Source organism: Temnothorax longispinosus, chromosome 3, assembly GCF_030848805.1.
Source record: "Temnothorax longispinosus isolate EJ_2023e chromosome 3, Tlon_JGU_v1, whole genome shotgun sequence".
In the NCBI taxonomy this organism is placed as follows: Eukaryota; Metazoa; Arthropoda; class Insecta; order Hymenoptera; family Formicidae; genus Temnothorax; species Temnothorax longispinosus.
Window position 1 is genome coordinate 12,031,140 of NC_092360.1, and position 25,761 is coordinate 12,056,900.

A 25,761-nucleotide genomic window follows, 5' to 3' on the forward strand; every position below is an offset into this window, starting at 1 on the left:
TCGCATATCGGATGTACCCTTCGGGGATTTATCTTTCATAGACTTCCCGTAAAAAAGGCACTTTCCGCCGCTTTCCGATTCCGCGTAGCATATTGTTCCGAGATATGTATATAAGTTGTCCCAGTTGTTCCTCGTCATTTAAGAATCACCCATCTCGCGTGGAAACACAAACATCTCCGCTCTTCGTGCCCGCGCCGCTTTATTTTTTTAGACCAACCTCTTACGGCCGCCATCTGCACGCATGCCGACTTTATGTCGCTCGGCTGCCAAACGCGAGTGACAATCCGCAACGTTCGACGGGTGTAAACCACCCTGCGGAACAACTTACCCTTCTTCCGATATATGATTTCAGACGACACCCTCTCCTATAAAAAAATTAAATTTTTCATGTACCATGTAACTCTGAAACTGTTATAGATTTTATCTCGTATAAAATTCTGAAGAAATTTATTCTAAAGAAGCTTAATTTAATTGCAACATCTCGGATGCTTCAGATTATCTGAAATAATAAGATATGAGATATTTTTGGATAATTGCGTTAATCACATAAAGAAAAGTATGTACTACATGTGCAATTAAATTATAATAGAATTCATTTTTCGGAAAATTTGTGAAGTATTTATCGCATAGATAAAATCCCATTTCGGTAAAAAATTTATATATATAAAAATATATAAAATATAGATATAGAAATTATATTTAAAAAATATATTTTCTCTCTCTTATATAATCTTTGTCCATATATGTAGAAAAAATAATTAAAAAATAATTGGAAAAATAACTGCATTATTTTTTTACAAAAAGTAAAATCGTGATTAGATTATACAATATTCTATATTGTATAAACATATATAATTATTTTATATACGATTATTACATTTATATATGATTATACACGGACAATTTTTCTAGTTTCCTCAACTTTTAATTTTTATAAAAAAAAATAAAAATTATCTTTTTAATTATTTCTTTCTATTATTTTCTCTTCTGTACATAACTACATACAAACAGAGAATGTGCAAGAGAAAGAAAACACCTATATATTTTATCTATATATAATTCTATCTATTTATATCATGTTTTTATATAAACGACTTTTTACCGAAATTTTTCTTGTCACGTAATAAGTAATATCTCATCGGTTGCGGGATCATTATTGATGAGAATGCAGGTGTATCATTCCTCTGTTTAAAAACCATTTGTCTCCCGTAGAAAAGCCGCACAATCACCGAAATAACTGTATTAATGCAGCAGGACAAAAATATAGGGCGTTAGCTTTTGTCAAACAGGTCTGACGTATGGCGCGTGAAAATGCTTCGAGGAAGAAGAGGAAGAAGAAGAAGAAGAAGAAGCGGCGCTATTCTTGCGTCCAGGTGTGAGCTTGTAACGCCAATGTAAATATACAACACTTACGCCATTCCGACGAAGGCTCTTCGGAAACTCTTAACGTATCTCCCTCCCTCTCCCCCTGCCCCTGTCTCGCATTTCCCGCCTCACTTTTGTGTTTCGACTCGTTTCTCGCCTACTTGGTATACACGTGTTTTGATCTTCGTGAACTATAAACCGCCCGCTTTATTAACGATCCCCTGGATCGCGGATCCCGCGGACGTTGAACGGGACGCTCTCGACGTGATCGGGAGGGACATCAATCGTACACGCTAATACGCGAATGGCAATCCTTCAAAATTATTTTGGGCCGGATCTCGCTATGCCTGCACCGACAGAAACGGCCTTTCATCAGCCGTCGCCGTTCACGAAGGGGAAGAAATAAACTCCCGCTTGTGCGCTACGCAAGGAAAAAAAATGGACAAATTAGAAAATAAAATATGAAATATGGTAGTTTTAGATCTCTCCTCTTTGTATTCGAAATATATATTAACACAACCACAAAGTATCGCGATTTTAAAATACAGAGAAATTCGCTTTAGTTTATCTGAAATATTAATGGTCTGTTGTGCGGGTGCGGATTTCTTCTCAATTGTTATTAGCTCGAAGTATTTTGAAAAAAGGTAAAAAAAAAAGTCGCCAAGTGCGCGCGCCAGTATGAAAAACTGTTATATATTGAAAATCTTGTACAAAATTGTTTTAATATATCAAATCAAACATAAAATAATTGTGCATTGCAACACAAATGGTGTTGATTTCCATAAGAATGTTTAGGTGAATAATAAAGTGTCGTTTTTAACATTTCCTTTTTTTTTATGTTAAAAATATCTTTCAAAAAAGTGTTTAAATTAGAAAATTGCGCCGAATAAAAAGAGAAAATATGTGTGTTAAACGTTTTACAAAATTATTTTTAAACTCATCAAGATAATAAAAGATATTTAAATGTATATAGTATTTATTTCTTCCCAATTGTGTTAGTTCGAGGTATCGAGCAACGTACGTTATGTTGATAACTGATTTCTGACAAGTTTCGGTACTCGAGCACGCATGTGTACTGCAGATCTACGCGTTCATCGGGACACGGGCACACATTGAGAACACACATGACTTTCTGTACGGATTCATGTTCTCGAGTCGACTTGTTTATCATGATCGGAAGCTGAAAAGTCGGGTTGTTCGCCAAGAGGGAGTGGGAGGTGGCAGTTCGTTAGGCAATAGTGTATCAAGCTGATCGCGATAGCGAATATTAAATTTATTTATCTTCTCAAGTTAAATAGTATGGTTATATAGTGCGCCGACTGGCAACAAAAAAAAATGTAAAAAAATCGATTTTTCACGTCCTTTTAATTAAACTGTCCGATTGCAAAGAGTCACCGTCATCGAGAATTTAATTCGTCATCATTTAAAACGGAACGGAAACGTAATAGTCAAAACAAAAATAAATAAAATTTCAAGATCGTTACTTAATGATTGACTTGCCGACGTAAGCAAATTAGATTGTTCACGATCAAGTTATAAATCAAAAGATTACTCCACATTCTGACAGTTCTGATTACAAAACGATGATTCGATTCTCATTTCATTCAGCTGCCACGAATGCACTACATTTCAAATTTAGGAAAAAAAAGTAATTAGATGGGATATCTCTGTGTGACGTGTGTTTCCTTCGATTGAGAATAAATAAACGATAAGAAGTCGCGATAGCGTCAGCGTGTTACGGACAACACGTATTGATATGACGCGCGTATTTGCATCTGCACAGACGAATTAATTACCCATCTCCAGATAAAATAACCCAATATCTTCCCAGGAAAATCGCTGTCTTAAAACAACTAACAGCTAATTTCGACGAATCGCCAAGATTGCCTCGAAGCAACGTCCATTTTTTCGGCTACTGTCTCTCGCACGTTGAGCACTGTAAAATATTAAAATATGAAATTTAAATTAATACCTTGATTTAAATAACATTTTGCTACTTTTAACTATCATGTGTGTCAAAATTCATTATTTTAACACACAAAAAATATTATTTTAACTTCACTAGTTTAGTTAAATTAACGAATATTGAGTAGGAGCAGCAGGTGGCAACCTTTTAAAAATGGTTAAAAATTACTCAAATTGAATATAATTTGACACTACGAATTTAACAATGAGGAGGTCCCCAGTCATCGGAACAACCTCTATATCTTCACGGCATAAACTTCTGTCATTTTTCGTAACATACGGCAATGATATTCACGCGAACGCGTAGGTGGACGGTTTGAAACGTGTCAGGTGCGAGCCGCGTGACGGGAGGAGGAGGAGGAGGGCGAAGACGCACCCTTCTTTAAGAAATTCGGAGGCTTAAGATGAACCACCGTCTCTCTCTCCGATAGCGTAGGTCGGACCGACAAGACGATGATGAACCGAGTTAAAATCTCGCGTAAATCCCGATCGCGCGTGCATGTGTGCGTGATGCGCTTTACGCGCTCACACGCGAGCTCCGTGCGCGCGTAGCGCAAAGCGAGGGAGTCTCGAAGGCGGTTCTTCAGTTTCGGTTAAGCGTTCATCGAAGAGAGAATACATCTCACTCCGTCGCCCGGCCTCCACCTACGCCGTTTTAACCCGTTCGAGGCCAGGCCGGGTGTCGCGCCGAGGTTTCGGCTTCCGGCTCAAGGCTTCGGCACCCACCCACGCCCCGTCCGCCGTTCCTATACGGAAAGAGTGCTCGAAAGGACTTCCGTTCTCCAAAACAATATGACCCGCCGTCATTTCGCGACCGATCTCGGCCAGCATCACGGGAAAAAGCCGACGACGGAAGTCCGCGGAGGAATTTGAGACACGGATACGCGAAATTCAGATCGGGAATGTAGAGAAAAAACGAAAATGCGAAGATTAGTCGATATCTTATTATGTGTCACGTGATGGTGCGTATGATGTAAGACGAAGTAGAAAGATAGAGAGGAGATGCGAGAGACGTGATTTATCATATCGTCGCAACTATCGTCCACGGCAATTTCTCGGCAATTTTTTTCTTTTTTTTTAAATAAGACCTTGGTCCATGGATATCGAGGTTCGATGTGACGTTTATAGGGGCGGCAATACCTCTCTCGCCAAAGTAATGCCGATGCAATTAGCGCGTCGATGGTAATTGCCGCTTCGTAGCAAAGGAGAGAGAGTGCAAAGTGCGGCAAACGAGTGCGAGGAATTATTTTCTCCGACCGGCGAGGGTGGTTTCGTCGTTCACTTGCACAGACGCACACGATATATCGGAAGAAGAATGCCGAGGAAAAGAGGCCTCTCCTTTTCAAAAATGCGAACAGGTAAGATGCGCGCAAATTTCGCACATGCAGATGATCCGTCATGTTTACCGCATTAAATTTGGACACGTTCTCCTTGCCAATCCGATATAACGTCTTTTTCTACAAAAATATTAAGACATTAAAAATGTAATTCATTAATATTAGAAACAGGAATTATAATGCGTCATATATCTGATGCGGAAAAAATTATGCAGTTCTTTTTTTAAAGGAAAATACATTTCTTATAAACAATTTTTATTGTTGTATATTTTCTGTGTGCAATTAAATGCTTATAAAGATTTGAAAGTTTGTTTTGACACACGCGTTTGCTTACGTTGGAGAAATCCTGAAAGCTTCTTTTGAGGAATCTGAATACACACGGTAGCTTGTGTTCCGCGTCTCGTTGAGTTAATAGATTCGTGGAACAAGAGTCATCTAATATGTATCAAATTCAATTAGGCCTGTTGCGTAAAGTACCAAGAATCTACTATAATCAGTGAAAACGATACACGTAATTACTTCACAAATTGTATTCGACGTTGCAGTTGTTACTTATAAGAAACCGTTAAACCGATAAGGATTACATTAACGTTTCGTGAAATAATGCTACTTCAGACAAATTTCGGTTGGTATATTTATATATGTTTCTATTTCTATTTTATCGCAAATTTTGCTTGCATAGCGCATTACTATATAAATGTTCAAATGTTTTAGCTTATGTTAGATAAGAAATAGAGTGACTACGATATTCTAGGAATAAATGAAGCGATTTAATGACGAATCGGTATAATCATATCTGTGTATAATGACCTAGAAATATTTATTTCTGCTCAATATTCTATAAGAATTTAGAAAATTTGGAGAATTTATAAAATTGAATAATAAATTAAAATAACGTTTTATGTAAATTTATAACTTGCGACGAGTCTCGTAAATATTAATGTTCAAAAATTGTACGATTAGCAATTAACAATATGGGGCAATTATATTTATTTGCGATAAAGCATCTTACGTTACCTATTAACATATAATCCTATCTACGTCACAGTGCTAATTTAAATGTATTGTTTTTATATACGTACTTTGTATGTATTACGCTATATTGTATTTTTTTGTGTAAATATATACTTATTTTTATATGAAAAAAACATAAAGAAACTAGGGAAACATTTATCTACTATTTATCTACCATTTGCTTTTTTATCTTGCTTGAACTAAATTTATCTCTTTCCTTCAACAAATGTTCCTCTGGGAAGAAATTAGAAACCAACCCTGTTTTTGCCCTTTGCTGTTATCTTTAATATCGGGCGCACTTTCGACCTTTCGATAAGTCCGATTCGAGATAAAAACCATACTTGTTGCATTCACAGTGTTAAAGATAATATCGCACTAATCGACAAATTTTTAGAATTACATTACATATGTAATGCCGCAAGAAAAAGATAAACATTTTCTATTTTTATGAACTTGGTATTAAATCATCGCAAACACACACACATACACAGTAAAGATTGGTAGTGTGTAATAACGAATGTAAATAGAGACAAAACTTGAATCTTTATTTAATTCAAAGTTCGCGTTTCAACGGAATTTTGCCTTAATTATAAAACAGACTCATGCAATTACCAAGACAAAATTATGAATAAATGTAGAAAATGAGAAGCTTTCGCGATTTCTCCTCGATATTTCTCCATAGGAAGTTTAAAGTTAAATAAGAAATCTGTCGTTTCATATACTGATTGCAGATTCCATTCTGTATATATATTTATGTGTATCTATATATTGTTTGACGAGCGCCCCACGATATATTCACCGATCTCTTTCGATCCCTTCACGAATCGCACGTTTAGGCAGGATGAGGCGTCCGCACGTATAATGCCTCTATTGTAGTCTGTACGCCTTAAAGCTTGGATTTGTGCAAATAAACGCGTGCCTCACCGCACGTGCATTGAAATTTCCAAATTTACCATTAACCATAACATTTAAAAGACAATATATAGATTTCAATTAGGATCGAATGTCATTACAGTCTGTTACTGTTTCTATTGAGACAACAGCACCCGTCAGCTTGGCTACTATAGCTGTTGCTACAGCGAAGTATCTTAACATATAGTCGAGAATTCGAATTAAGAATCTACACGTCTGAATTTTAATGACAGTACTCCTTGCAATTTCAGAGCAGTTATTTCTTAAGCCAAACGGGCATCGACAACTCTATAAACAGTATAAACCAATTATAAAATAAAACACCTCTTTTTGCACATAGAGCTTCTCGAGTACAACCGAAAACAACTTATTGCAATTCGTATATAAAATTTACATAAATCTCCTTTTCTTACAAATTTTAATTCAAGGCTCATTTATCGAGACACTTTATAATAAATTGCAGAAAAGCAACTATATAATACTAGCTTTCCTTAAAAGTTTTCTTCAATAACGAAGACCAAATATTTATCGGAGAGCGTCATTAAGATTAGTTAATTGGTAAACAAATTAATCGAGTCGAATTCTTACAAAACTGACGGAGTTATGACGGATAATTTGGCGTTATATCATAATTACTGGACGCAAGGCGTAAACTAAAATAATTCTCTGCGCGAGCTTTGCCACGCGATACTCGTGCTATCGAGGGTCAGCCGGCGGAGCCAATAGTGGTTTTCTATGCCGCGTATACGATGGCAAAGAGCAGAGGTCAGTAATAATGTGGCGTACATGCGAAAATCACGATGTCTGCGGCGGCATAATTGATTGTGCTGGATGGTATCGAAGCGAGTATTAATCCTCGATAAATTGCAAAACTCGTCCGCGGGATCCTCCGGGAGGCAACGCGGCGGCGGGCCCTTCTCTCGAGAGATGGTCAAACGAGATGGTCGTTCGTCTCGAACGCGGTCGCATCGCGCTTTCGCGATGAAGGAGAGATCCGTCTTCTCCCTCCTTGCATCTTCGTCCCAAGGCTGACGCGACGAATCGTTAACTCGTTTACGTTACATCTTACGTTATACTTCGAATAACGAACCGTGCCGTGCGCGGCGGCGTCGTCGTCGAGAGCACGGCGAGATCGATCTCGCGCCGAGAAACGGTCGATCTCGTAAATGCGGGAAATCTCGTAATGGAGATACTTCGGCGCGGGCACGGAATACGGGGCGATAATAGGTACACATAGCGAGACTCGTTGTCGGGGAGCGCTGACCGCAGAGATAACGCTTTGACCCGTTACAAGCTCCAAGAGCTACCAAATGAATGCCTTCACTGTCTCTATCTTCCTGTGCCCAATCCAAATATGCGGCCCTTTTTCTTCCCTGGCCGCCCTTTACGGGCCGTTTGCGACGATCCCGCGGATCTGCGACGGCGATCTCTTTTGCTTCCCGGCACGACCGCCGCCGCGGCGACGGCAACGGTCCATCCACCACGTTCCCCGTAGGAACGTTTGTTCCTATACATTAAATTACATTTGAAAATATAATAATATATCTTCCATCTTTTTATACGTTTTATCTCAATGCGAGCCATTCGAAGCTGGAGGCTTCGACGCAAATATCGAATTTTTATCTAAAAACGGATTTTCTGTTGAAATGTTCATTTAGTCATTTCGTTAAAGAAAGAGACTGTAGAGATACTCAATTCTGTTAATAATTGGCTTAATACACAATTTTTTGCTTCAAGAGCAATGAGATATTATCTTCCCAACGTAGTTAAATTATTTTCCAATTTTAATTACACGGAAAAAAATGATGTATTAACAGCATTAGGATCTAATTGGTAATAATCTTGTTAATTCAACAACAGTATATTAAAACAAGAGCATGACGTATTGAATTAACAAGATTATTTTCAATTAGATTAATGCTATTAATACAATATCATTTTTTCCGTGTACATTTTACACGAACAAAGCGAAAGTAATAAAACCTGTTACGTTAAACTTTATTACTAATAAATAAATGCGAACCAAGCTTCTTTTTAGAAGAGTCATTACTGTTAAACTCGTAGTGTCAAATTATATTCAATTCGAGTTATTTTTAATCATTCCTATAGGTCGCCACTGCTTCTATTCAACATGTCGTTAATTTAACTAAACCATTGAAGCTAAAATTACTGTTTTGAGTTAAAATAATAAATTTTGACACACACGGTAGTTCAAAATAACAAAATGTCGTTTAACTCATTTAAATTTCATCCTTTAATATTTTATAATATAGCTTCAGGCTTCTGAAAATACAGATCCGCCACTGTGGCACTGAGGGAGAGCATAAGATCTAAAGAACAAATGGTCTTCTTATTGCAGATTTATCAGTGACGGCTTCCAATCAACATCAGCCAGATGTAATAGTGCAATTGCCCCCGGACTACGGGGGCTCCGAGATCAAAGCGTGCAAGGATCATCCGCAGATTTGCGGAAAAGAAGCGGCCTGTTATCCCTTCCCGAATAACACGTCGAAATGCGTGTGTCCTCACGACCTGTCGCTGCCAACATCGGATTTACGATGTCCGAATCGTCTAATCGGTAAGGCTACTCGACTACTCTTTTATAAGCAGAAGCTTTACTACAGAAGACGAGCAATTTTAGATAAATATAAAAATAGCTCGCCACAGTGGTTAGCGATTGAAAAGTCGAGAGCGACTTAGAGATGATGATTAATTAATGGAAATCTAATCGGTTGCAAAAACTATTGCGATAAAGATGAAATCAGCATTTACAATTAATATGATAATGTAATAGGATAATAATTTTTTAGTTTCTCTAACGCCTCGTCCTATACACAACATAATGATACCTCCAAGCGGGAACAACAGCACAAATAGCACGAACGCGCTTCCGGAAGCTGAGCAGGTATATTTACTGCTTGTCAGAAGTTTTACATAAATTTCGATACCTAGAATAAGTGCAATTGTTTACGAGCTACTTACAACCGTAATGAATTATTTAAAATCAACGCGACAGGTATTAGAGGGATTGAAATACAAGGTACCTGAAATCATAGGAGTAGCTGTTGCTTTCGTCGCGGTAATTGTACTCTTACTGAGCGTCGTGTACGGCGTGAGAAGACGGAGTTACAGCATCAAGTCGCAAAGAAGTCCTCTAGATGTAAGTTGCCGTATCCTTCGTCGAAACGTGTTCATCCTGAAATGCATAAACAGTGCTGTACACATTTGCATTGTATTTTTCATGTGTTCTTCTGGGAAAATTTTGCCTCTTTCTAAACAATTTATGCTATACTTTTAAACTCTATATATTTTAAAAGTAAATTTATCTCGAACTTATTTTTCTATTATCTTAGGAGAAGGATTCTTTCAATAATTGCATATTTTTACTTATTTGGAATAATTATCTTGTTCGTCACATTTTATCAGGGAACGCCAATAAACCTGAAGAAGGGACTATTATTAGCGCATAAGTACACGTCTAATCCTCAATATTTCACCTGCACGTCTCCGGGAGTTCCGATAATACAACGTGAAAGTCTTATATTCCTGCACGACATCGGCGAAGGATGTTTCGGAAAGGTTTACAAAGGTAAAATTATATTTTGTATAGATAAAAATGAAATTAATTAAGGGACAGTTTATCGATTCTTTTCTCTCGAAATCAAAATTAGCAAGCTACAATACTGCGAAATAAATTTCTCATACTTTTTTAATTTACCCATTTTATATTACAACGTTAGATCTTTCAAAAATTTTACAGGCGAGTGGTACAACGGAGATACGAAGGAAATTGTCGCTATAAAAGTCCTGAAGGACACCGCCACGCCCGAAACCGAGCAGGACTTTATGCGCGAAGTGGACATCATGTCCACGTTCAGCCACGCGAACATTCTATCCCTGAAGGGCATGGTACTACGAGACGTGACGAACAATCCGTGGATGGTGTTCGAGTATATGCCGTACGGTGACCTCGCCGAGGTCCTACGGGCGAACTCTTTGCAATTCAGATCGTCGAAATCTGGACTGCAAGCATTAACGAAGGTATCGCGTATCACAGCCGATAATTAGCTAGGAAAATTTTGCGATAACGTTTCAGAATATATGTGCGGTGAAGTTTCGCGTTCAATCGCGAGTTGTCATATAAATTCTCGTGAATTGTGATTCATTGTGCGCGCACGAGTTTGCGTGACATTAAGTTAGCGTTTCTCCTATCCGAAACGCGGCATCGCGTCTTTATATCATCACTCATGTAACGTTATTCTAGCGAAATTTTTTATCGGTAGAAACAACTCGAGAATGACGTGTCATTTGTTTATAGGACTCATTATACTGGATCTCGATTCAAATTGCGGCCGGCATGACGTATCTGTCGGCCCAAAGATTCGTGCATCGTGATCTAGCGTGTCGAAACTGTCTGGTGGGCTCAGGCTTAGCGGTGAAAATCGCCGATTTCGGCATGTCGCGAGATATTTACACTTGCGACTATTACAAGGTGAATATTTCTTTAAATAAATTAGTATCCATAGTACGCGAAGACATGTGAGACATTTTGAGAAGAGATTTCGTATATAATTCACTCTTCTCAGTTTCTTTGATATGGATGTTATTAATAGTGATGGGATTAAATATCTTACAAATAGATTCGAATCTATTGGCGTATAGTTTCAAACTCTCTCTGATTAATTTGAAAAATAAAAGCAATATTTCAAGCACATTCCTGGACGAAATGGAATTCAAACCTTCTATCAGTACCTCGAAAAACAAGAGTATTTTATTTCTAATAATATAAGTCGACTCGAACCTGGATCAAATGTTCAAATATTTTCTGAGTACTCTATTAGAAATATAATGTGTATATACTTATACACACAAATATCTCTCTCTCTCTCTCTCTCTCTCTCTCTTCACTACACTTTTACATAATAATTATAATTAACGTGACTTCTTCAGATTGGAGGATCGCGTCTGTTGCCAGTACGATGGATGTCACCGGAAAGCGTGGTGTACGGACGATTTACCTTAGAGACCGATGTATGGAGTTTCGGCGTTGTCCTTTGGGAAGTTTACTCATTCGGAAAGCAGCCGTATTACGGATTCAGTAACGAAGAGGTCAGATGTGCAAGCATACGCCAATATTTCTCTCTTTTTATCAGTTCGCCTGAAGACTTCGAACGTGTTTCTTCGACGATTGTTCCAGGTCGTGAAACTCATACTTCAAGGAACGATGCTTGTCCCGCCGGACGAGTGCCCGCCCATCGTTTGCCAAATAATGCACGATTGTTGGAAACTCGAGCCGCGGGAACGAATCAAGTTTCCCGACATTCTGGAGAGGCTGGAAAAGACGCAGGCCGAGCTGACCCGGCAAGGGACGCTGCCCAGACCGCCGCAAGGCCCGGTGCTCCTGCGCACCCCGGACGTTTTGGATCCGGACGGCTATTTGCTTCCGGCACCTGCGATCCCTCGCGAGTATCTGCAGGCTCTTCCAGTTCTGTCTGACTGATATATTCGTAACAGTGAAAGAACTTTTGAATTTCAACCTCGAAAAGTTGCTCCGAGCGCGATATGCGTGAGGGACAAAACGAAGAAGTGTGAAGCCTATCGAACTGTGAAGCACTCCTGTGAAATGACAATTAAAATCAGTAATATTCTGGTTGTGAAGTGCACAGCTTATTCTATTACTGTCTATACCACAAAGCTGAGTTAAAAGTATAAAGCACATAGTCCTCGTCATTATTATCTGGCGGAATAATAAAAGCATAGCATCACTATGTCCAGCGTCTATATAATAAATATATAGACTAAATTTTTAGATCCTTCGACAAGTTTGAAATCGATTTTTACAGTTTCTCAAATTTCAAACATATATTTATAATTAAATATGATTAAAATTCTCTATTGAATTTTTTAGTCAATTTTTTTTACTTGATTTTTCTGCAGGCATTTTTGCTAAGATTAATTTCTAATTATTCGAAAAATTTTTACAGTCACTCGACTCATTTGAGACCTATGCGGACAAAATTTTTACAATAAAAAATGTAGGTCATAATCCATCCAACATCTACGATGTTACATTACAATTCAATCAAAATATTAAACTAATGTGTAAAATTGATTTTACACTCTTTTTTTATCGGCTAAGTAACTGGTTAATCGTTAACAAAGTGAAAGCCCTAATCCATGGTACAAATAAATAATTATAGCACGGATTCCCGCCGCGTAATAATCATCATTAAATCATCAAAAAATATAAATTATGTGTTATACATAAGGAATGTATACGAAAGCTTGAAATATCAATGCTTTCAAATGCACGTCCACAAGATAGTATTAATGTCGATCATTTTTACGATAGAACTATTTTATTAATGTTTCTAAAGCGTATCAATATTAAAGATAATAAATAAGTAGAATAAAGTGATAATAAAAAGTAACCGTTAAGATCAAACTAATGAGATCATATATTGCGCTTATTGAGCACAATGTATGTAAAATTTTTTATTATTCGGGATTTTATATATCGATATATCTCCTTTTGCGAAATCTATAAAGTAGTCACTAAGAAATGTAAATAGAAAGTATTCTCGATAGTTTTACGTAAAAGTTTATTTCTAGTGTATGATCATTATAAATAGTAATAGTATTGTAAAAATAATTTTTATTAAAAAAGAAGCTTATTATCGCAATTAATGAATTTAATTTTTTTTCTTTCCTTTCTTCGCTTGACTCATAATTCGTAAAAAAATTTACACTTCGTGCACAACGTATTAAATACTTTTTTCAATATACATATTTAAATTCGCTTCATTATATTATTATGTAGTCAGTGACGTGAAGATAGGTCACGCGATTTACATCCCATTTCTCATAATTCAATAAAAGTAGAACAGTCTACTCACTACTGTTAACAAGAGCCAACTTCAGTGGAACGAGGAAAAAATTACAATAAGCCCGAGTGGATTTCTATCCACAGAACGATAAAGAAACGTAGAAAACTATCGTAGGAAACGGTTCGAGACCAGGAAAAAAATCGCAGATTTAAACGTAAAAAGATGAATCCTTCGATACGCACCCGTTTTTCGTGGAACTGGTAACTACGTTTACGCGAGCGTTACTTCTGTAGTAACTTACGATAATTCACTCGTTTACGCGAAGGAATTATCGTAAGTTACTACTAGGAGTAACGCTCGCGTAAACGTAGTATGGGAGCCTTCTTCTTCTTCTTGATGGTCGTCGAGCAGGCTGCTCCAGGCCCCAGGCTGTTCAAATATAGGCCAGGGCGAAGTAGTAAGTATGGGAGCCGCTTGGATTGTTGTTGCCGTGATACGACGGTAATTTGTTTCGAAGGTGGCTCCGGGGGGAAAGGGGGAGGAACGAGTCTCAGGAGTCGACAAAACACAAAACCCGGACGGGACGCGGAACGTTCGAAACGCGCCGTTGACGATTCGCGCGCGCGGCGGCGACGGGCGGCCGTTCGATCCCAGATCCCAGGGTCCCGATTTTTCCCGACTTTTCCCCAGCGATGACCGCCGCGAGGATGTACGAGGACTGCGTGCTGCAGTCGATGCGATTCCCGCAGAAGCTCTGGCGGATAGTGAACGAATGCGAGACCGGGGCGATCCGGTGGGGCGCGAACGGCAACACGATACTGCTCGATTACAATAGATTCCAAGCGGAGTACCTGGACGCGCGCCGGCCGATCTTCAAGACGAGCAACATCACGAGCTTCATCAGGCAGCTGAACCTCTACGGCTTTCGCAAGGTCACCTGCCACGGCCGCGACCCGGTATGCACCTCCTGCAACCCGCACGTGCACGAGTTCCTGCACGAAAACTTCCGCGCCGACCGGATGGACCTGCTGGCCGAGGTGTGCCGGAAGTCCGGCGGCGGCAAGGGCCGATGCACGCAGCACGAAAAAGAGGCGAAAGGTGCGGAGGAGAATTCGCGACCGGAGGAGAAATCGCGTTCGGAAGAGAATCACCTGTCTCGCTTAAAACTATGCCAGGTATATTCGTTGAATATGAGTTATACGCAGAACACCCTTTTTTTCGTTGTATAGTGTGAGAAAAAAAAATTTATACGAAAATTGGATTGTTATTAATATTTATTAACTTATTGCTTAATATGTAACAATTGATACTAATTGCTTAATTATTTCAAAATATTTTACGACTTCTTGGCAATAATACGGCAATAATACTTATATTTACGTTATAATTCCCAATAGTTGGCTTTGACTAAAACTTTGGAACAAATTATCCAAGAATATCGACGGGAACACGAGGAGGAAAAAAAACTGATCACAACAAAGAATAATGCTTTAAAACGGATAAGAAACGCTCAAGAAGATACAGGTATAATAAATATTGAAATTGACCTTGATTATCTATACCAGAATATATTAAATTGTTCATGCGTTATTTTTCTCATCAATATTGCTAATAGTAGTAACGCTTAAATTATTGCGACAAATTAGTAAAAGTATATCTATGTTTGATGAAATTAAGAAGAGAAATCTCAATAAATACATCAATTAAAATCAATTGCATTTCGTTCCATCAGAATCTGGATATAATTTGAATTTTTAATAATTATTTTGTATGTCAAAATTTTGCCATGTATATACAATATACTTTGATATATTTAACAAATATTATTAATTTTATTAGTGTCAAACTTTCTTTATTGAGGTAAACTTCGTGAAAAATGATTTTGATAATGTCAACGATCTTTATACGTGTCAAATATTATATATGATGTTAAATATTTTGTATGATGTTTTAAATGTCTTAAAATATTAATAATTGTGTATGTTTCAGTTCCTGTTTTGTACGAGATTGAATTCAGCAATGTTCCGAATCGGAAACTTACCATAGAACGGAATGTAAAATATTCGCCGTTTGTTCCTATAAAGACAGATACATCGTCCGAACGCAAAATGATCTCTTTACCTTGGCGCAGTGCTACGATGGATAAACGCAGCTCGCACTTGAACGTTCAAAACACTCAGTGAAATCAGCCTGGAACTGATCTCGATTTTCTTTTAAACAGTATTTATATTAAAATGTAAAATTACAATGATATTATATCTGTTAAATTATACATTACGTTTAATTATTTAATATAATGATGATTAGTCTACTGACAAATAAAATCCACATTGTAATCGTAGGATCTCTACAGTGTACATATAGTAAAAAATATCGGTGTTAAAAATTAAAGTTTAAATAAAAGATGTTTATTTTATAATGGAAATGAGGTGAGCAATTTTTTAACCAAAACATTTTAAAACGTAATTTTTATTAAATAATTTATTTTTCAAGGAATTTGTAAAAATATTAAAATGATCCTCAATTTTTACTTGTATTAGGTTCGGACTCCTGATTACTCCTTCGTTTAGCTTGGTCCATTTGATGTCTCTCTAAGAAATTTCTAAATGACATTTCATCTTTCTTTTCTTCAACTTCATTTTCCTCGAAATTGTTTTCCGTTCCGTCTTCGTCTTCGCTTGATTCATTACATGCGTGTTTCAGATAGATTTCCGAAGTATCGCGACCATCGTTAACCGTTGTCACAAAAGCTACAGCTTCTCCAATTGTTTTTTTACTAGCCTTTTCTAATTGTTCCTTTTCTGTCTTGTTTCGTTGAGCTTCCCTCTCTATCTTAAGTTTTTCCCAATCTTTTTTGTAACTCCTGTAAAAATAAAACACTTGTATCATAAATTATAATAAATATACGGGGTGACATGTGACTCTGTGTAAGAGCGGTTGATTCGTAGTTGACTAGTTTTTTAGGTTCAATTTCGGCCACCCTACGTACGTTTTGGTTTTATAAGATAATTGGAAAATTAAAGGTTGAGTGAAGGAGTATGAAGGAGGTGACACAGTAATAACTCATTTTAGGAACCCATAATTCAATAAGATATATTGTATAAATGTGATTTACTGTCATTGATATATAAATTTGTAGATGTTCAAAATATATGGCAATGCTTACGTTTCATATTCCTTCACGGCAGCTTCAGCCAGTTTCAGAAATTCATCAATTCCAGCACCCGTTACTGCGGAAACGCCACAGCATTGCAAATGACTATAAAACTCGTCTAGTGCAAGTGACATGCTGCGTGTAAGATTATTGATATAACCGCTTTCCTTGTCGAGTGCTTCTTGAAAAGCTTCGAAATCGTGCATCCATTCGACTGCATAACTATGGTCAACAATATCGATCTGAAATACATTAGTGATGCGTCAAGTGATTGTATCTAAATTGTAAAAACATACATGATACAGTTATAAAGAGAATTAATTACCTTATTCATGACCACGATAAAAGGCAATTTGGTTTTATAAAGTATAGAGCAAGCGTATAACATGTTGGACATAAATGTAACAGGATTAACACTTCTCACGGTGTCTACCACATACACAACGATGGTTGGAAACTGAGATGCTAATGCTTCTGTTATAATCGAGCCGCTAGCCGACCATGTGAAAACCTCAATTTGTCCTGGTGTGTCAAAAATTACATAATTGTGCTCTTTACTGGCTTTGTTAATAAGTTCGATAACCTGATGAAACTTTGTGGTAAAAAGATTCAAACTCGTAACTATACCACCATTTGGGCCCAAGTTATATTGTTTCATCACTTCTTTATAATTTACAGTGTCCCTTATATCTGAAAGGAAATATAGCTCCGTTTAAAGCAAATGATAACAATAATAATGTTTATCATAATGCATACTTATATTTTACACCGCATAGTAAGTTACTGTGTATAAATTATATTAATTAAGTTTATTTTACCTATATTAGCAGGATACGGAACTTCTTTACAAGCAGGATCTAAATTAACGATGTATGGCTTTCCTATGTTATACAACCTAGAAACAAGTCCAGAGACAAATGAAGTTTTTCCAGCACCAGCCATTCCAAGTACGATGATACATGGTATCTTTCTTTCCTCTGCAGATTGGTCTTCCATTCTAGATGTGGTGTCTGAAGCACCACTTGCTGTTTCCGCAGCATCTGAATTACTCTTGAACTCTGCCATTTATAAATCTGTAAATTTTATATTTCACATTACACCTTTGTTACAAACAAAAAAAGGGTAATTATTTAGAATACGCGCTGCACCTCGAATATCAATAAAATATTATGCTCATTCGACGCGTTTTGACACGAAACCTCTGTCGGGTTAGCTTTGCGAGAAGATAAAAACACGTGTGTTCAGAGAGATTGATTTATAGACTTCTATAGCTGATCAATAAATTATTTTACGTTTTTTAGAATGCTTTAAAAGTCAGATTAATTAACCTGTGTCTATACCAATCCCACCAATCCTGTAAATTACATATATTAATTATTTTTAATGCAGGAAGTGCGGCACAATGCAGAAAACAAGCTGAACAGCAGGAAATGGAACAAAGTCCCTAAACGCAGTGACATCACTGACACTGACGTCGCCAGACCACCGACCACGCGCGGATATACTGGAAGCACGTGGAAAGTGTAAAGGAGATTTGTGTTTATAAATATATCATTTAGCATTTATGTATTAATAATTTGATAAAGTAAAGATTTCAGGTAAGAGAAACGAGATCTCTATCATAATAACGAGATAATGTATAAATTTTCGTTTGCTGTTTAAAAATAAAAAAGTGAGAGGTTATAAACGTCTTAATCCTCTCTTATTTCTCACTTATGTTCATTTATATTTTACAATCACACACTCTACAATATTTTTTCCAGATTACTCGAGTCAGTCGTAAAAGTTCACTTATCGACAAAATGAAGGTGAAGAAAGTAAGACAGAAGTCTCTTAACTCACCAAGAGGAAAGAAAGTCGCCAAGAGAAAGAAAGAAGATTTGAGCAAACTAACCACAGAAGAGTTCTTTGGACAAAATTTTGAAACAGATAGCGATGCATGCGATGATGGTGAAGAGGATAAAAACATAGGTATGATCTAAGAAAAAAACATTCATACAAATTCCTTTCATATTTTAAATTATTACCTTGCTTCTTATTGTCTTTTTACATAGACGACGAAGATAATGAACAGATGGATAGTGAAAACAGTGAAGATGATGAGCAGATAGATAGTGATAGCAGTGAAGGTGACTTGGATCCTGCAGAGCACAAAAAGTCATTGATGAGATTGAAAGACACCGATCCTGAGTTTTATAAATATCTGAAAGAAAATGACAAAAATCTTCTGGACTTTAGAGTGTCGGACGATGAAGACGATGATAATTCTTCAATAAACGATAATAGACATGTTCCCAATGAAAATTTGGAGGTATATATTCTTTACAAACGTAATTTTAACTTATTTTGTATTTATTTTCAAGCAATATTATTTGCAGGTTGCTAGCGACGAGAGTGATTTTGAGCCAGAAGAGGCTGAAGGCGATTCTAAAAAGATCACTTTACAATTACTGAAAACTTGGCAACAAAACATACAAACGGATAAGTAAGTTATCATTTGTTTTTTTTTGAGTCAATAGCAGAATATACATATAACTGCATTATGCTTTATTTGTAGATCGATAATCACTATTAAGTGTGCTGTAGACGCTTTCCATGCAGCCTTAGATAGCGTCGCAGCATTACCTGATACGACCACGGAATATAAAGTAGATGGAAGTGCAGGTAAGTTTCAACGTCTGTTATTAAGCTACTTGCTATTTCTTAATTAATTTTGTTAAAATTTTATAAAAAATTTTAGCATTTAATGGTGTAATGCAACTATGCATAATGTATCTGCCTGATGCATTTAAACGCTTTTTAAAGTTGGATCCGGAATCACAGGAAGTACATAAATCTAAAAGATTCGGAAAAATACGAGTAATTTTAAAATTGTACTTGTCTGATTTAATCAAAGTACGTATTTGTTAAATTTTCAATTATCTCGTTTAACTTAAATAATAAACATATAATGTTAATAAATATTATTTTCACAGTTATTACAAAGTGTAGCATCATCTAGTATTCTTACAGTGCTTTTGAAGCACTTACGACAAATGCTGCCTTACACTCGCTCATTCTCGTCTTTAACGAAACCATTGTTAAGAATTTTGATAAAATTTTGGTCGACTGCAGAAGAGACTGTTCGGGTTACAGCTTTCTTAAATATATTACATATTGCAACTAAGAAAGAGTCTGTGTTAGAGAAGCTGTTAAAGGTGAGATCCACTATAGTCAAAGTAATATATGCCGACTGTTTGCAATCACGTCTGTGTTATTAAAAATTTCTTTCTTTCTTTCAGACCATGTATGTGAAATATGTTCAGAATACAAAGTTTGTTTCACCTAATACGTTACCAGGAATCAATTTTATGAAACATTCTTTGATTGAAATTTATCTGCTTGACCATGATGTTTCGTACAATCATGCTTTTCTATATATCAGGCAATTAGCGATTAATTTAAGAAACGCCATAACATTAAAGAAAAAGGTAATTTTTAAAACAACAATTGTACCTTTTATAACATCCCGAGAATTTAGAATTTTAATCTTTTTCTTTTCTTTTTCAGGAAAACTTTCAGGCTGTATATAACTGGCAGTATATAAACTCTTTACGGTTTTGGACGGAATTAATAACTAAATCAAAGGATAAGTCGATGTTACGTTCGTTGTTATATCCATTAGTCCAGGTATCAATTTAAACAAAAAAATAATATAAATAATATAACAGTTTAATAGAAAACTATATTAAATTATTTGTTAACAGATTATTGTTGGAACAATAAAAGTCATTCCAACGGCGCAATATTATCCATTACGATTCCACTGTATAGAAATGTTACTAGCCATTTCTAAGGAAACAGGAACATTTATACCTATTTTGCCATTTCTTCTCGAGGTATTCTCAATTTTCAAACAACATTTATATTTGTACAATATGTAAATATTGTATGTTAATATTTTTTTTAGATATTGGACACTTACGATTTTAATAAGAGGCATAAAGCAGTTACAATGAAACCTATACCACTTATTTGCATATTGAGGATGTCAAAATCGCAATTGGCGGAGAATGGTTTCAAAGATAGTATTATCGAAACCGTTTATCAATTCATTTTGGAAAATGCAGCGAACGAAAGTCATAAAATATATTTCCCAGATGTGTACATACCTTGTATAATACAGGTACTTAAAAAAAATAGAAACTGTTGAAGATGTTAATTTTTATTACATATATTATAATTATTAAATTAACGTGTGTTTCATCTTGCAGTTAAAGGCGTTTCTGAAGAAATGTCATGTGGCAGCTTACTGCAAGAAGATAAAACAGCTTTTAAATATGATTGAGGAAAATAGAAAATACATTGAAACTGAGCGTACTAAAATAACGGTAGATCTGAAGAACACGGCAGAGATTACAAATTGGGAAAACAGAATGAAGATGGACGGTACAGAAATAGCCAAATTCTATGCTTCCTGGATTAAGATTCACAAATCTCAGGTGCTTAAGCTTCTTACAAAGAACGAAGAAGAAATCAATGTACCGGTGAGGCTACCCAAGAAACAGAAATTAGATGAGCGAGATGCAGAAGATAGCGAAGAAGAGAGCGAGCTTGAATTTCGATTAAAGGGAACGGAATCCGAAACAGAAAGGAAAAAGTCATTGAATAAGGCGAAAAAGCGCAAGAAAAGCAAAGAGAAAAAGACAACCAACAATATCGAGGATGAAGATTTGCCAAGAGAAGACACAGATATTGTACAAGATATAAATAGCGATGATTGGGGCTAAAATGTGTAAGATAAAAAATTAATGACCATATATAAGATGAATAATACATGTATTTTATATATGTTCTGAAATGTATTTCAATAAATCTTCCATTATCCTTATATTCCATTACTAATTATTTTTACTTATAATTAATTTCTAATTATAATATGTACTTTGAGAGTTATATACATAGTAATTATTGATTTGATAATAAAACATGTTCAATAAAACATGTTCGCGCCACCGTCGGGATATAAAATTATTCTTCCGCGTCACACTTGGGGTACGAATTTTTATTTTCGCCACCGTTGGGGTATTAAATATTTATTTCTCCGTCATTGGGATATGAAAAAATTTTTTTTCCTTATTAAGGATGTGATATTTTATTATTCTGTCATTGTGGTATGAAATTATTTTCGCGCCATTGTTTGAAATTTTTTTTGCACCTTTGCCGACGTGATAGATTTTTTTCACAGCGACGCAGCGCCAGCGCGGCCAGCGTGATCATTTTTTGATAGGTTAGGTTTATGTATTTATGGTTGCTACAGATACAATTACAAACTTTCTATTACTTTCGTTTACTTTCTAATTTATTATACGTTGTCACAGATTCTTGATAAATAATCCGAATTCAATTCAGATGTAATGCAAGTCTTAGTTCAGTACTAATTTGCATTTTATTCGGCAAAGTATACAAGGCATTGTTTTGCAGGTTAAAATGACAGGAATCAAGTTTCGGAGTCTATGAAGTATAAAAGAACAATTTTAAGGATTGACGACCTAGTATCGAACGCATTCATAACATAATTCGCTTGAGATTTACACATTCGTGATATTGTAGAGAAAATATACAAAATGACATCCATTATAAAGCTTCACGCTGTCTCCGGAGCGATGGATGAATCCCCACCTTGCTACATATTGCAAGTGGACGAACTGAGGATATTATTAGATTGTGGATGGGACGAAAATTTTGACCAGGACTTCATAAAAGAATTAAAGAGGTATCATCACTTATGAAGTAACTGTTATTGTAACAAGTTACACTTCAATCTTCGTATATTTACTTCTCTTATGGCTCACGTTTCCAGACATGTGCATCAAATAGATGCGGTATTGCTTTCATATCCAGATCCATTGCATTTAGGTGCATTACCGTATCTGGTAGGTAAATGTGGCTTGAATTGTCCCATATACGCTACCATACCCGTCTACAAAATGGGCCAAATGTTTATGTACGATATATATCAGGTATGTTCCTTCATAATAAAAAAATATTAATTTTAAATCGATACTGGTATTTAACCGGTTATATTGGTTTCAGTCCCGACATAACATGGAAGACTTTGATCTATTTACTCTAGACGACGTTGATGCCGCATTTGATAAAATTGTTCAGCTAAAATACAACCAAAGTATATCGATGAAAGGTAAAGGCTATGGCGTTACATTGACACCCTTGCCGGCAGGACACATGATTGGTGGGACAATTTGGAAGATCGTGAAAGTTGGAGAAGAGGATATAATATATGCCGTAGATTTTAATCACAAAAAGGAGCGCCACTTGAACGGTTGTGAATTGGAAAGATTGCAAAGGCCGTCACTATTGATAACAGATGCATTCAATGCCACGTATCAACAAGCCAGACGAAGAACAAGGGATGAGAAGTTGATGAGTAAATTTCGTATTCTTCATCAAAATCATAAATTAAAATAGATAAATGTGGAAGGCACATCTATAGATATTTTTTATTTGTCATTTTTGTGGTTTAGCTAATATCTTGCAAACATTGCGAGGCGGTGGAAATGTGTTGGTCAGTGTAGACACGGCTGGTCGTGTACTGGAGCTGGCACATATGTTGGATCAGCTGTGGCGTAATAAGGAATCCGGATTACTTGCCTATTCATTAGCTCTTCTTAATAACGTGAGCTACAACGTTGTAGAATTCGCAAAATCGCAAATCGAATGGATGAGCGATAAATTAATGAGAAGCTTTGAAGGCGCACGCAACAATCCATTTCAATTTAAACATTTGCAACTTTGTCACAGTATGGCTGAATTGAATCAAGTCGCAAGTCCAAAGGTAAGTAAAAAGATTAAAAGTATCTGTAGTCCTCTTAGATCATTTAATTCGAAGATTAATTTCAAATTGTTATTTAGGTGGTTCTTGCAAGCACTCCCGATATGGAATGCGGATTTTCCCGAGAATTATTTCTTCAATGGTGTTCTAATCCACAAAACAGTATTATATTAACGAGTAGGACGTCTCCTGGTACACTTGCCAGAGACTTGGTAGAGAAAGGAGGTAATCGAAACATTACGTTAGAAGTGAGAAGACGAGTGAAACTCGAAGGTATTGAACTGGAAGAATATCAGAAAAGAGAAAAGCTGAAGCAGGAGCAGATGAAACAGGAGCAGATGTAATATATATCCATCTATCATTTATATATAATTTATGTTTTACTAATTATGCTTGTAATGCGTCTTGTTAGGGAAACTGCAGACGTGAGTTCCGAGTCGGAAGACGAAATAGAAGTTGGTACTGGCAGAGGAAAGCACGATTTACTGGTGAAGCAAGAAACTAAGCCTGGCTTTTTTAAACAAAGTAAAAAGCAACACCCTATGTTTCCATTTGTGGAGGAAAAGATTAAAATAGACGAATACGGAGAAATCATAAAGTAAGGATATTTATATATCTCACAAAGTATACCTCAACAAAAACATATAATAAAAGCCTAGTTCTAACATAAAGAAAATATACATTTAATCTTTTTTGAAAATCTGTATATCTCTATGCAAAACGTTAAAGAAATATAAGAAATACGCTAAAACCATTATTTACACTTATTTATATTTTAACAGTAATTAATAACTCGAAGCTTGTTTATCCGTTTATTTTTATGAATATGTACTTTATTATATGTATATGTAAGTATAAATTTGTATTCTTTACTATTTATTATTGCAGACCGGAAGATTATAAAATAGCAGAGACTGTGCCCGAAGTGGAAGATAATAAGGAAAACGTAGAAATGAAGCAGGAGGAAGCTAATTATCATCCAGAAGTAGCTATGGATATTCCGACGAAATGTGTACAAGTTTCGCGCACGATGACTGTTAACGCGGCGGTAACATATATAGATTTCGAAGGTAGATCCGACGGCGAATCCCTACAGAAAATTTTGGCGCAGCTAAGGCCGAGAAGAGTCGTCTTGGTCAGAGGTTCGCCTAAAGATACAGATATACTAGCGCAGCAAGCGCAAAGTACCGGTGCGAGAGTATTTATTCCGGGCAGAGGAGAGACGCTAGACGCTACGACGGAAACGCATATTTATCAAGTAATTAATAATTGTTTTTACTAACATTAAATAATATAATTTTTATTTATTTATTTTTTTTATTTATATTAATTAAGAAATTGGTGTAAAATCTATTTTTTTTCATTGTAGGTACGTTTGACCGACGCTCTAGTGAGCGGATTGAATTTCTCGAAGGGTAAGGGCGACTCCGAAGTGGCCTGGATAGATGCGATGATAACGGCGCGTGACCAGGTTTGTCGAGACGCCATTGCCGATACTGAATCCGAGAACGCGATTGATGAAAGTGACAAAATACTGACTTTGGAACCACTGCCATTAAATGAGGTGAGACACAGATTGCAAGTAAAAACTACATAAGAGAACGTGCACAATTCAATTTACATCTTAAATTATACATTTCAGGTTCCCGGTCATCAAACGACGTTCATAAACGAATTGAAACTATCCGACTTTAAACAGGTTTTGAACAAAAGTAACATTCCATCGGAATTTAGTGGAGGAGTACTATGGTGCTGCAATAACACTATAGCCGTTAGAAGGGTTTGTTTTATTTGTGATATATCAGTAAAAAAAAAAGATTTTATTCACCCTGTGCCAGTATATTTTGCAATTTTATTCTTTTAAATTTCTTTCGCCTTTTATTTTAAATACAATGAAATGTAAAAAGTGCCAGTTTATGTAGCCAGACAAGTAATTGTTATGTTTATTTTTAGCACGAAGCTGGGAAGGTAATATTGGAAGGCTGCATTTCCGAGGATTACTACAAAGTGCGGGAGCTATTATACGAGCAATATGCAATTGTATAGATTGTGCATAGTATACAAGTATACATATAAGGAGACTGCATTTGTAATATATAATAATTATAAGAGTTTTCGTTATTTTATTAATTTTTCCTTACATTTCCTCTATCGCTTTTTTGCACTTTGTAAACAAAATTTTGTATATATAATTTTTTGAAATCGACACCTGCGGAAAAAGTTCTCGGGACTCTAAAAACTCTATTCGACAGCCAATCAGCACGAGAATAAACTTCACGCATGAATTATTAACCTTAGCAGAGAAAAGCCTGAGAATCTGTAAAAGGAGTAGTGTCAGAGAGAAGCCTGAGAGAG

At 36.2% G+C, this 25,761-nt stretch overlaps 5 protein-coding genes across 7 annotated transcripts; 4 read left to right on the plus strand and 1 right to left on the minus strand.

Annotated features, from left to right (window-relative positions):
* Positions 1-3,772: 3,772 nt before the first annotated feature.
* Positions 3,773-13,276, plus strand: LOC139810534 (high affinity nerve growth factor receptor). The gene is made up of 9 exons (XM_071774161.1): positions 3,773-4,688; positions 8,953-9,171; positions 9,404-9,498; positions 9,610-9,753; positions 10,020-10,182; positions 10,354-10,634; positions 10,912-11,085; positions 11,544-11,702; positions 11,791-13,276. Exons 1-9 carry the CDS (start codon positions 4,646-4,648, stop codon positions 12,091-12,093), a joined length of 1,581 nt encoding a protein of 526 aa, XP_071630262.1. The 5' UTR covers positions 3,773-4,645; the 3' UTR covers positions 12,094-13,276.
* Positions 13,277-13,872: 596 nt separating this feature from the next.
* Positions 13,873-15,938, plus strand: LOC139810539 (uncharacterized). Its single transcript, XM_071774168.1, has 3 exons — positions 13,873-14,595; positions 14,818-14,944; positions 15,410-15,938. The coding sequence occupies exons 1-3, from the start codon at positions 14,113-14,115 to the stop codon at positions 15,601-15,603; spliced, it is 804 nt and encodes a 267-aa protein (XP_071630269.1). The 5' UTR covers positions 13,873-14,112; the 3' UTR covers positions 15,604-15,938.
* Positions 15,887-18,039, minus strand: LOC139810536 (GPN-loop GTPase 1). 2 transcript variants are annotated; one of them, XM_071774165.1, is made up of 5 exons: positions 17,903-18,039; positions 17,393-17,647; positions 16,900-17,264; positions 16,587-16,816; positions 15,887-16,283 (listed from the first exon to the last, which is right to left on the minus strand). In XM_071774165.1, exons 2-5 carry the CDS (start codon positions 17,637-17,639, stop codon positions 15,941-15,943), a joined length of 1,185 nt encoding a protein of 394 aa, XP_071630266.1. In that variant the 5' UTR covers positions 17,640-17,647; positions 17,903-18,039; the 3' UTR covers positions 15,887-15,940. The 2 variants fall into 2 exon arrangements, with proteins under 2 accessions (XP_071630266.1, XP_071630265.1); XM_071774164.1 differs by having other exon boundaries at positions 17,723-17,921.
* Positions 18,037-21,446, plus strand: Noc2 (Nucleolar complex protein 2). Its single transcript, XM_071774160.1, has 12 exons — positions 18,037-18,172; positions 18,338-18,545; positions 18,629-18,885; positions 18,953-19,059; positions 19,132-19,238; positions 19,315-19,469; positions 19,550-19,771; positions 19,856-20,044; positions 20,124-20,243; positions 20,321-20,452; positions 20,524-20,739; positions 20,828-21,446. The coding sequence occupies exons 2-12, from the start codon at positions 18,377-18,379 to the stop codon at positions 21,341-21,343; spliced, it is 2,190 nt and encodes a 729-aa protein (XP_071630261.1). The 5' UTR covers positions 18,037-18,172; positions 18,338-18,376; the 3' UTR covers positions 21,344-21,446.
* A 379-nt stretch (positions 21,447-21,825) lies between these two features.
* Positions 21,826-25,520, plus strand: Cpsf2 (cleavage and polyadenylation specificity factor subunit 2). Of its 2 annotated transcripts, none has more exons than XM_071772075.1 (11): positions 21,826-21,843; positions 22,038-22,329; positions 22,417-22,576; positions 22,650-23,001; positions 23,099-23,409; positions 23,487-23,746; positions 23,819-24,004; positions 24,295-24,664; positions 24,776-24,970; positions 25,049-25,186; positions 25,360-25,520. In XM_071772075.1, the coding sequence occupies exons 2-11, from the start codon at positions 22,181-22,183 to the stop codon at positions 25,450-25,452; spliced, it is 2,214 nt and encodes a 737-aa protein (XP_071628176.1). In that variant the 5' UTR covers positions 21,826-21,843; positions 22,038-22,180; the 3' UTR covers positions 25,453-25,520. The 2 variants fall into 2 exon arrangements, with proteins under 2 accessions (XP_071628176.1, XP_071628175.1); XM_071772074.1 differs by having other exon boundaries at positions 21,829-21,967.
* Positions 25,521-25,761: the final 241 nt, after the last annotated feature.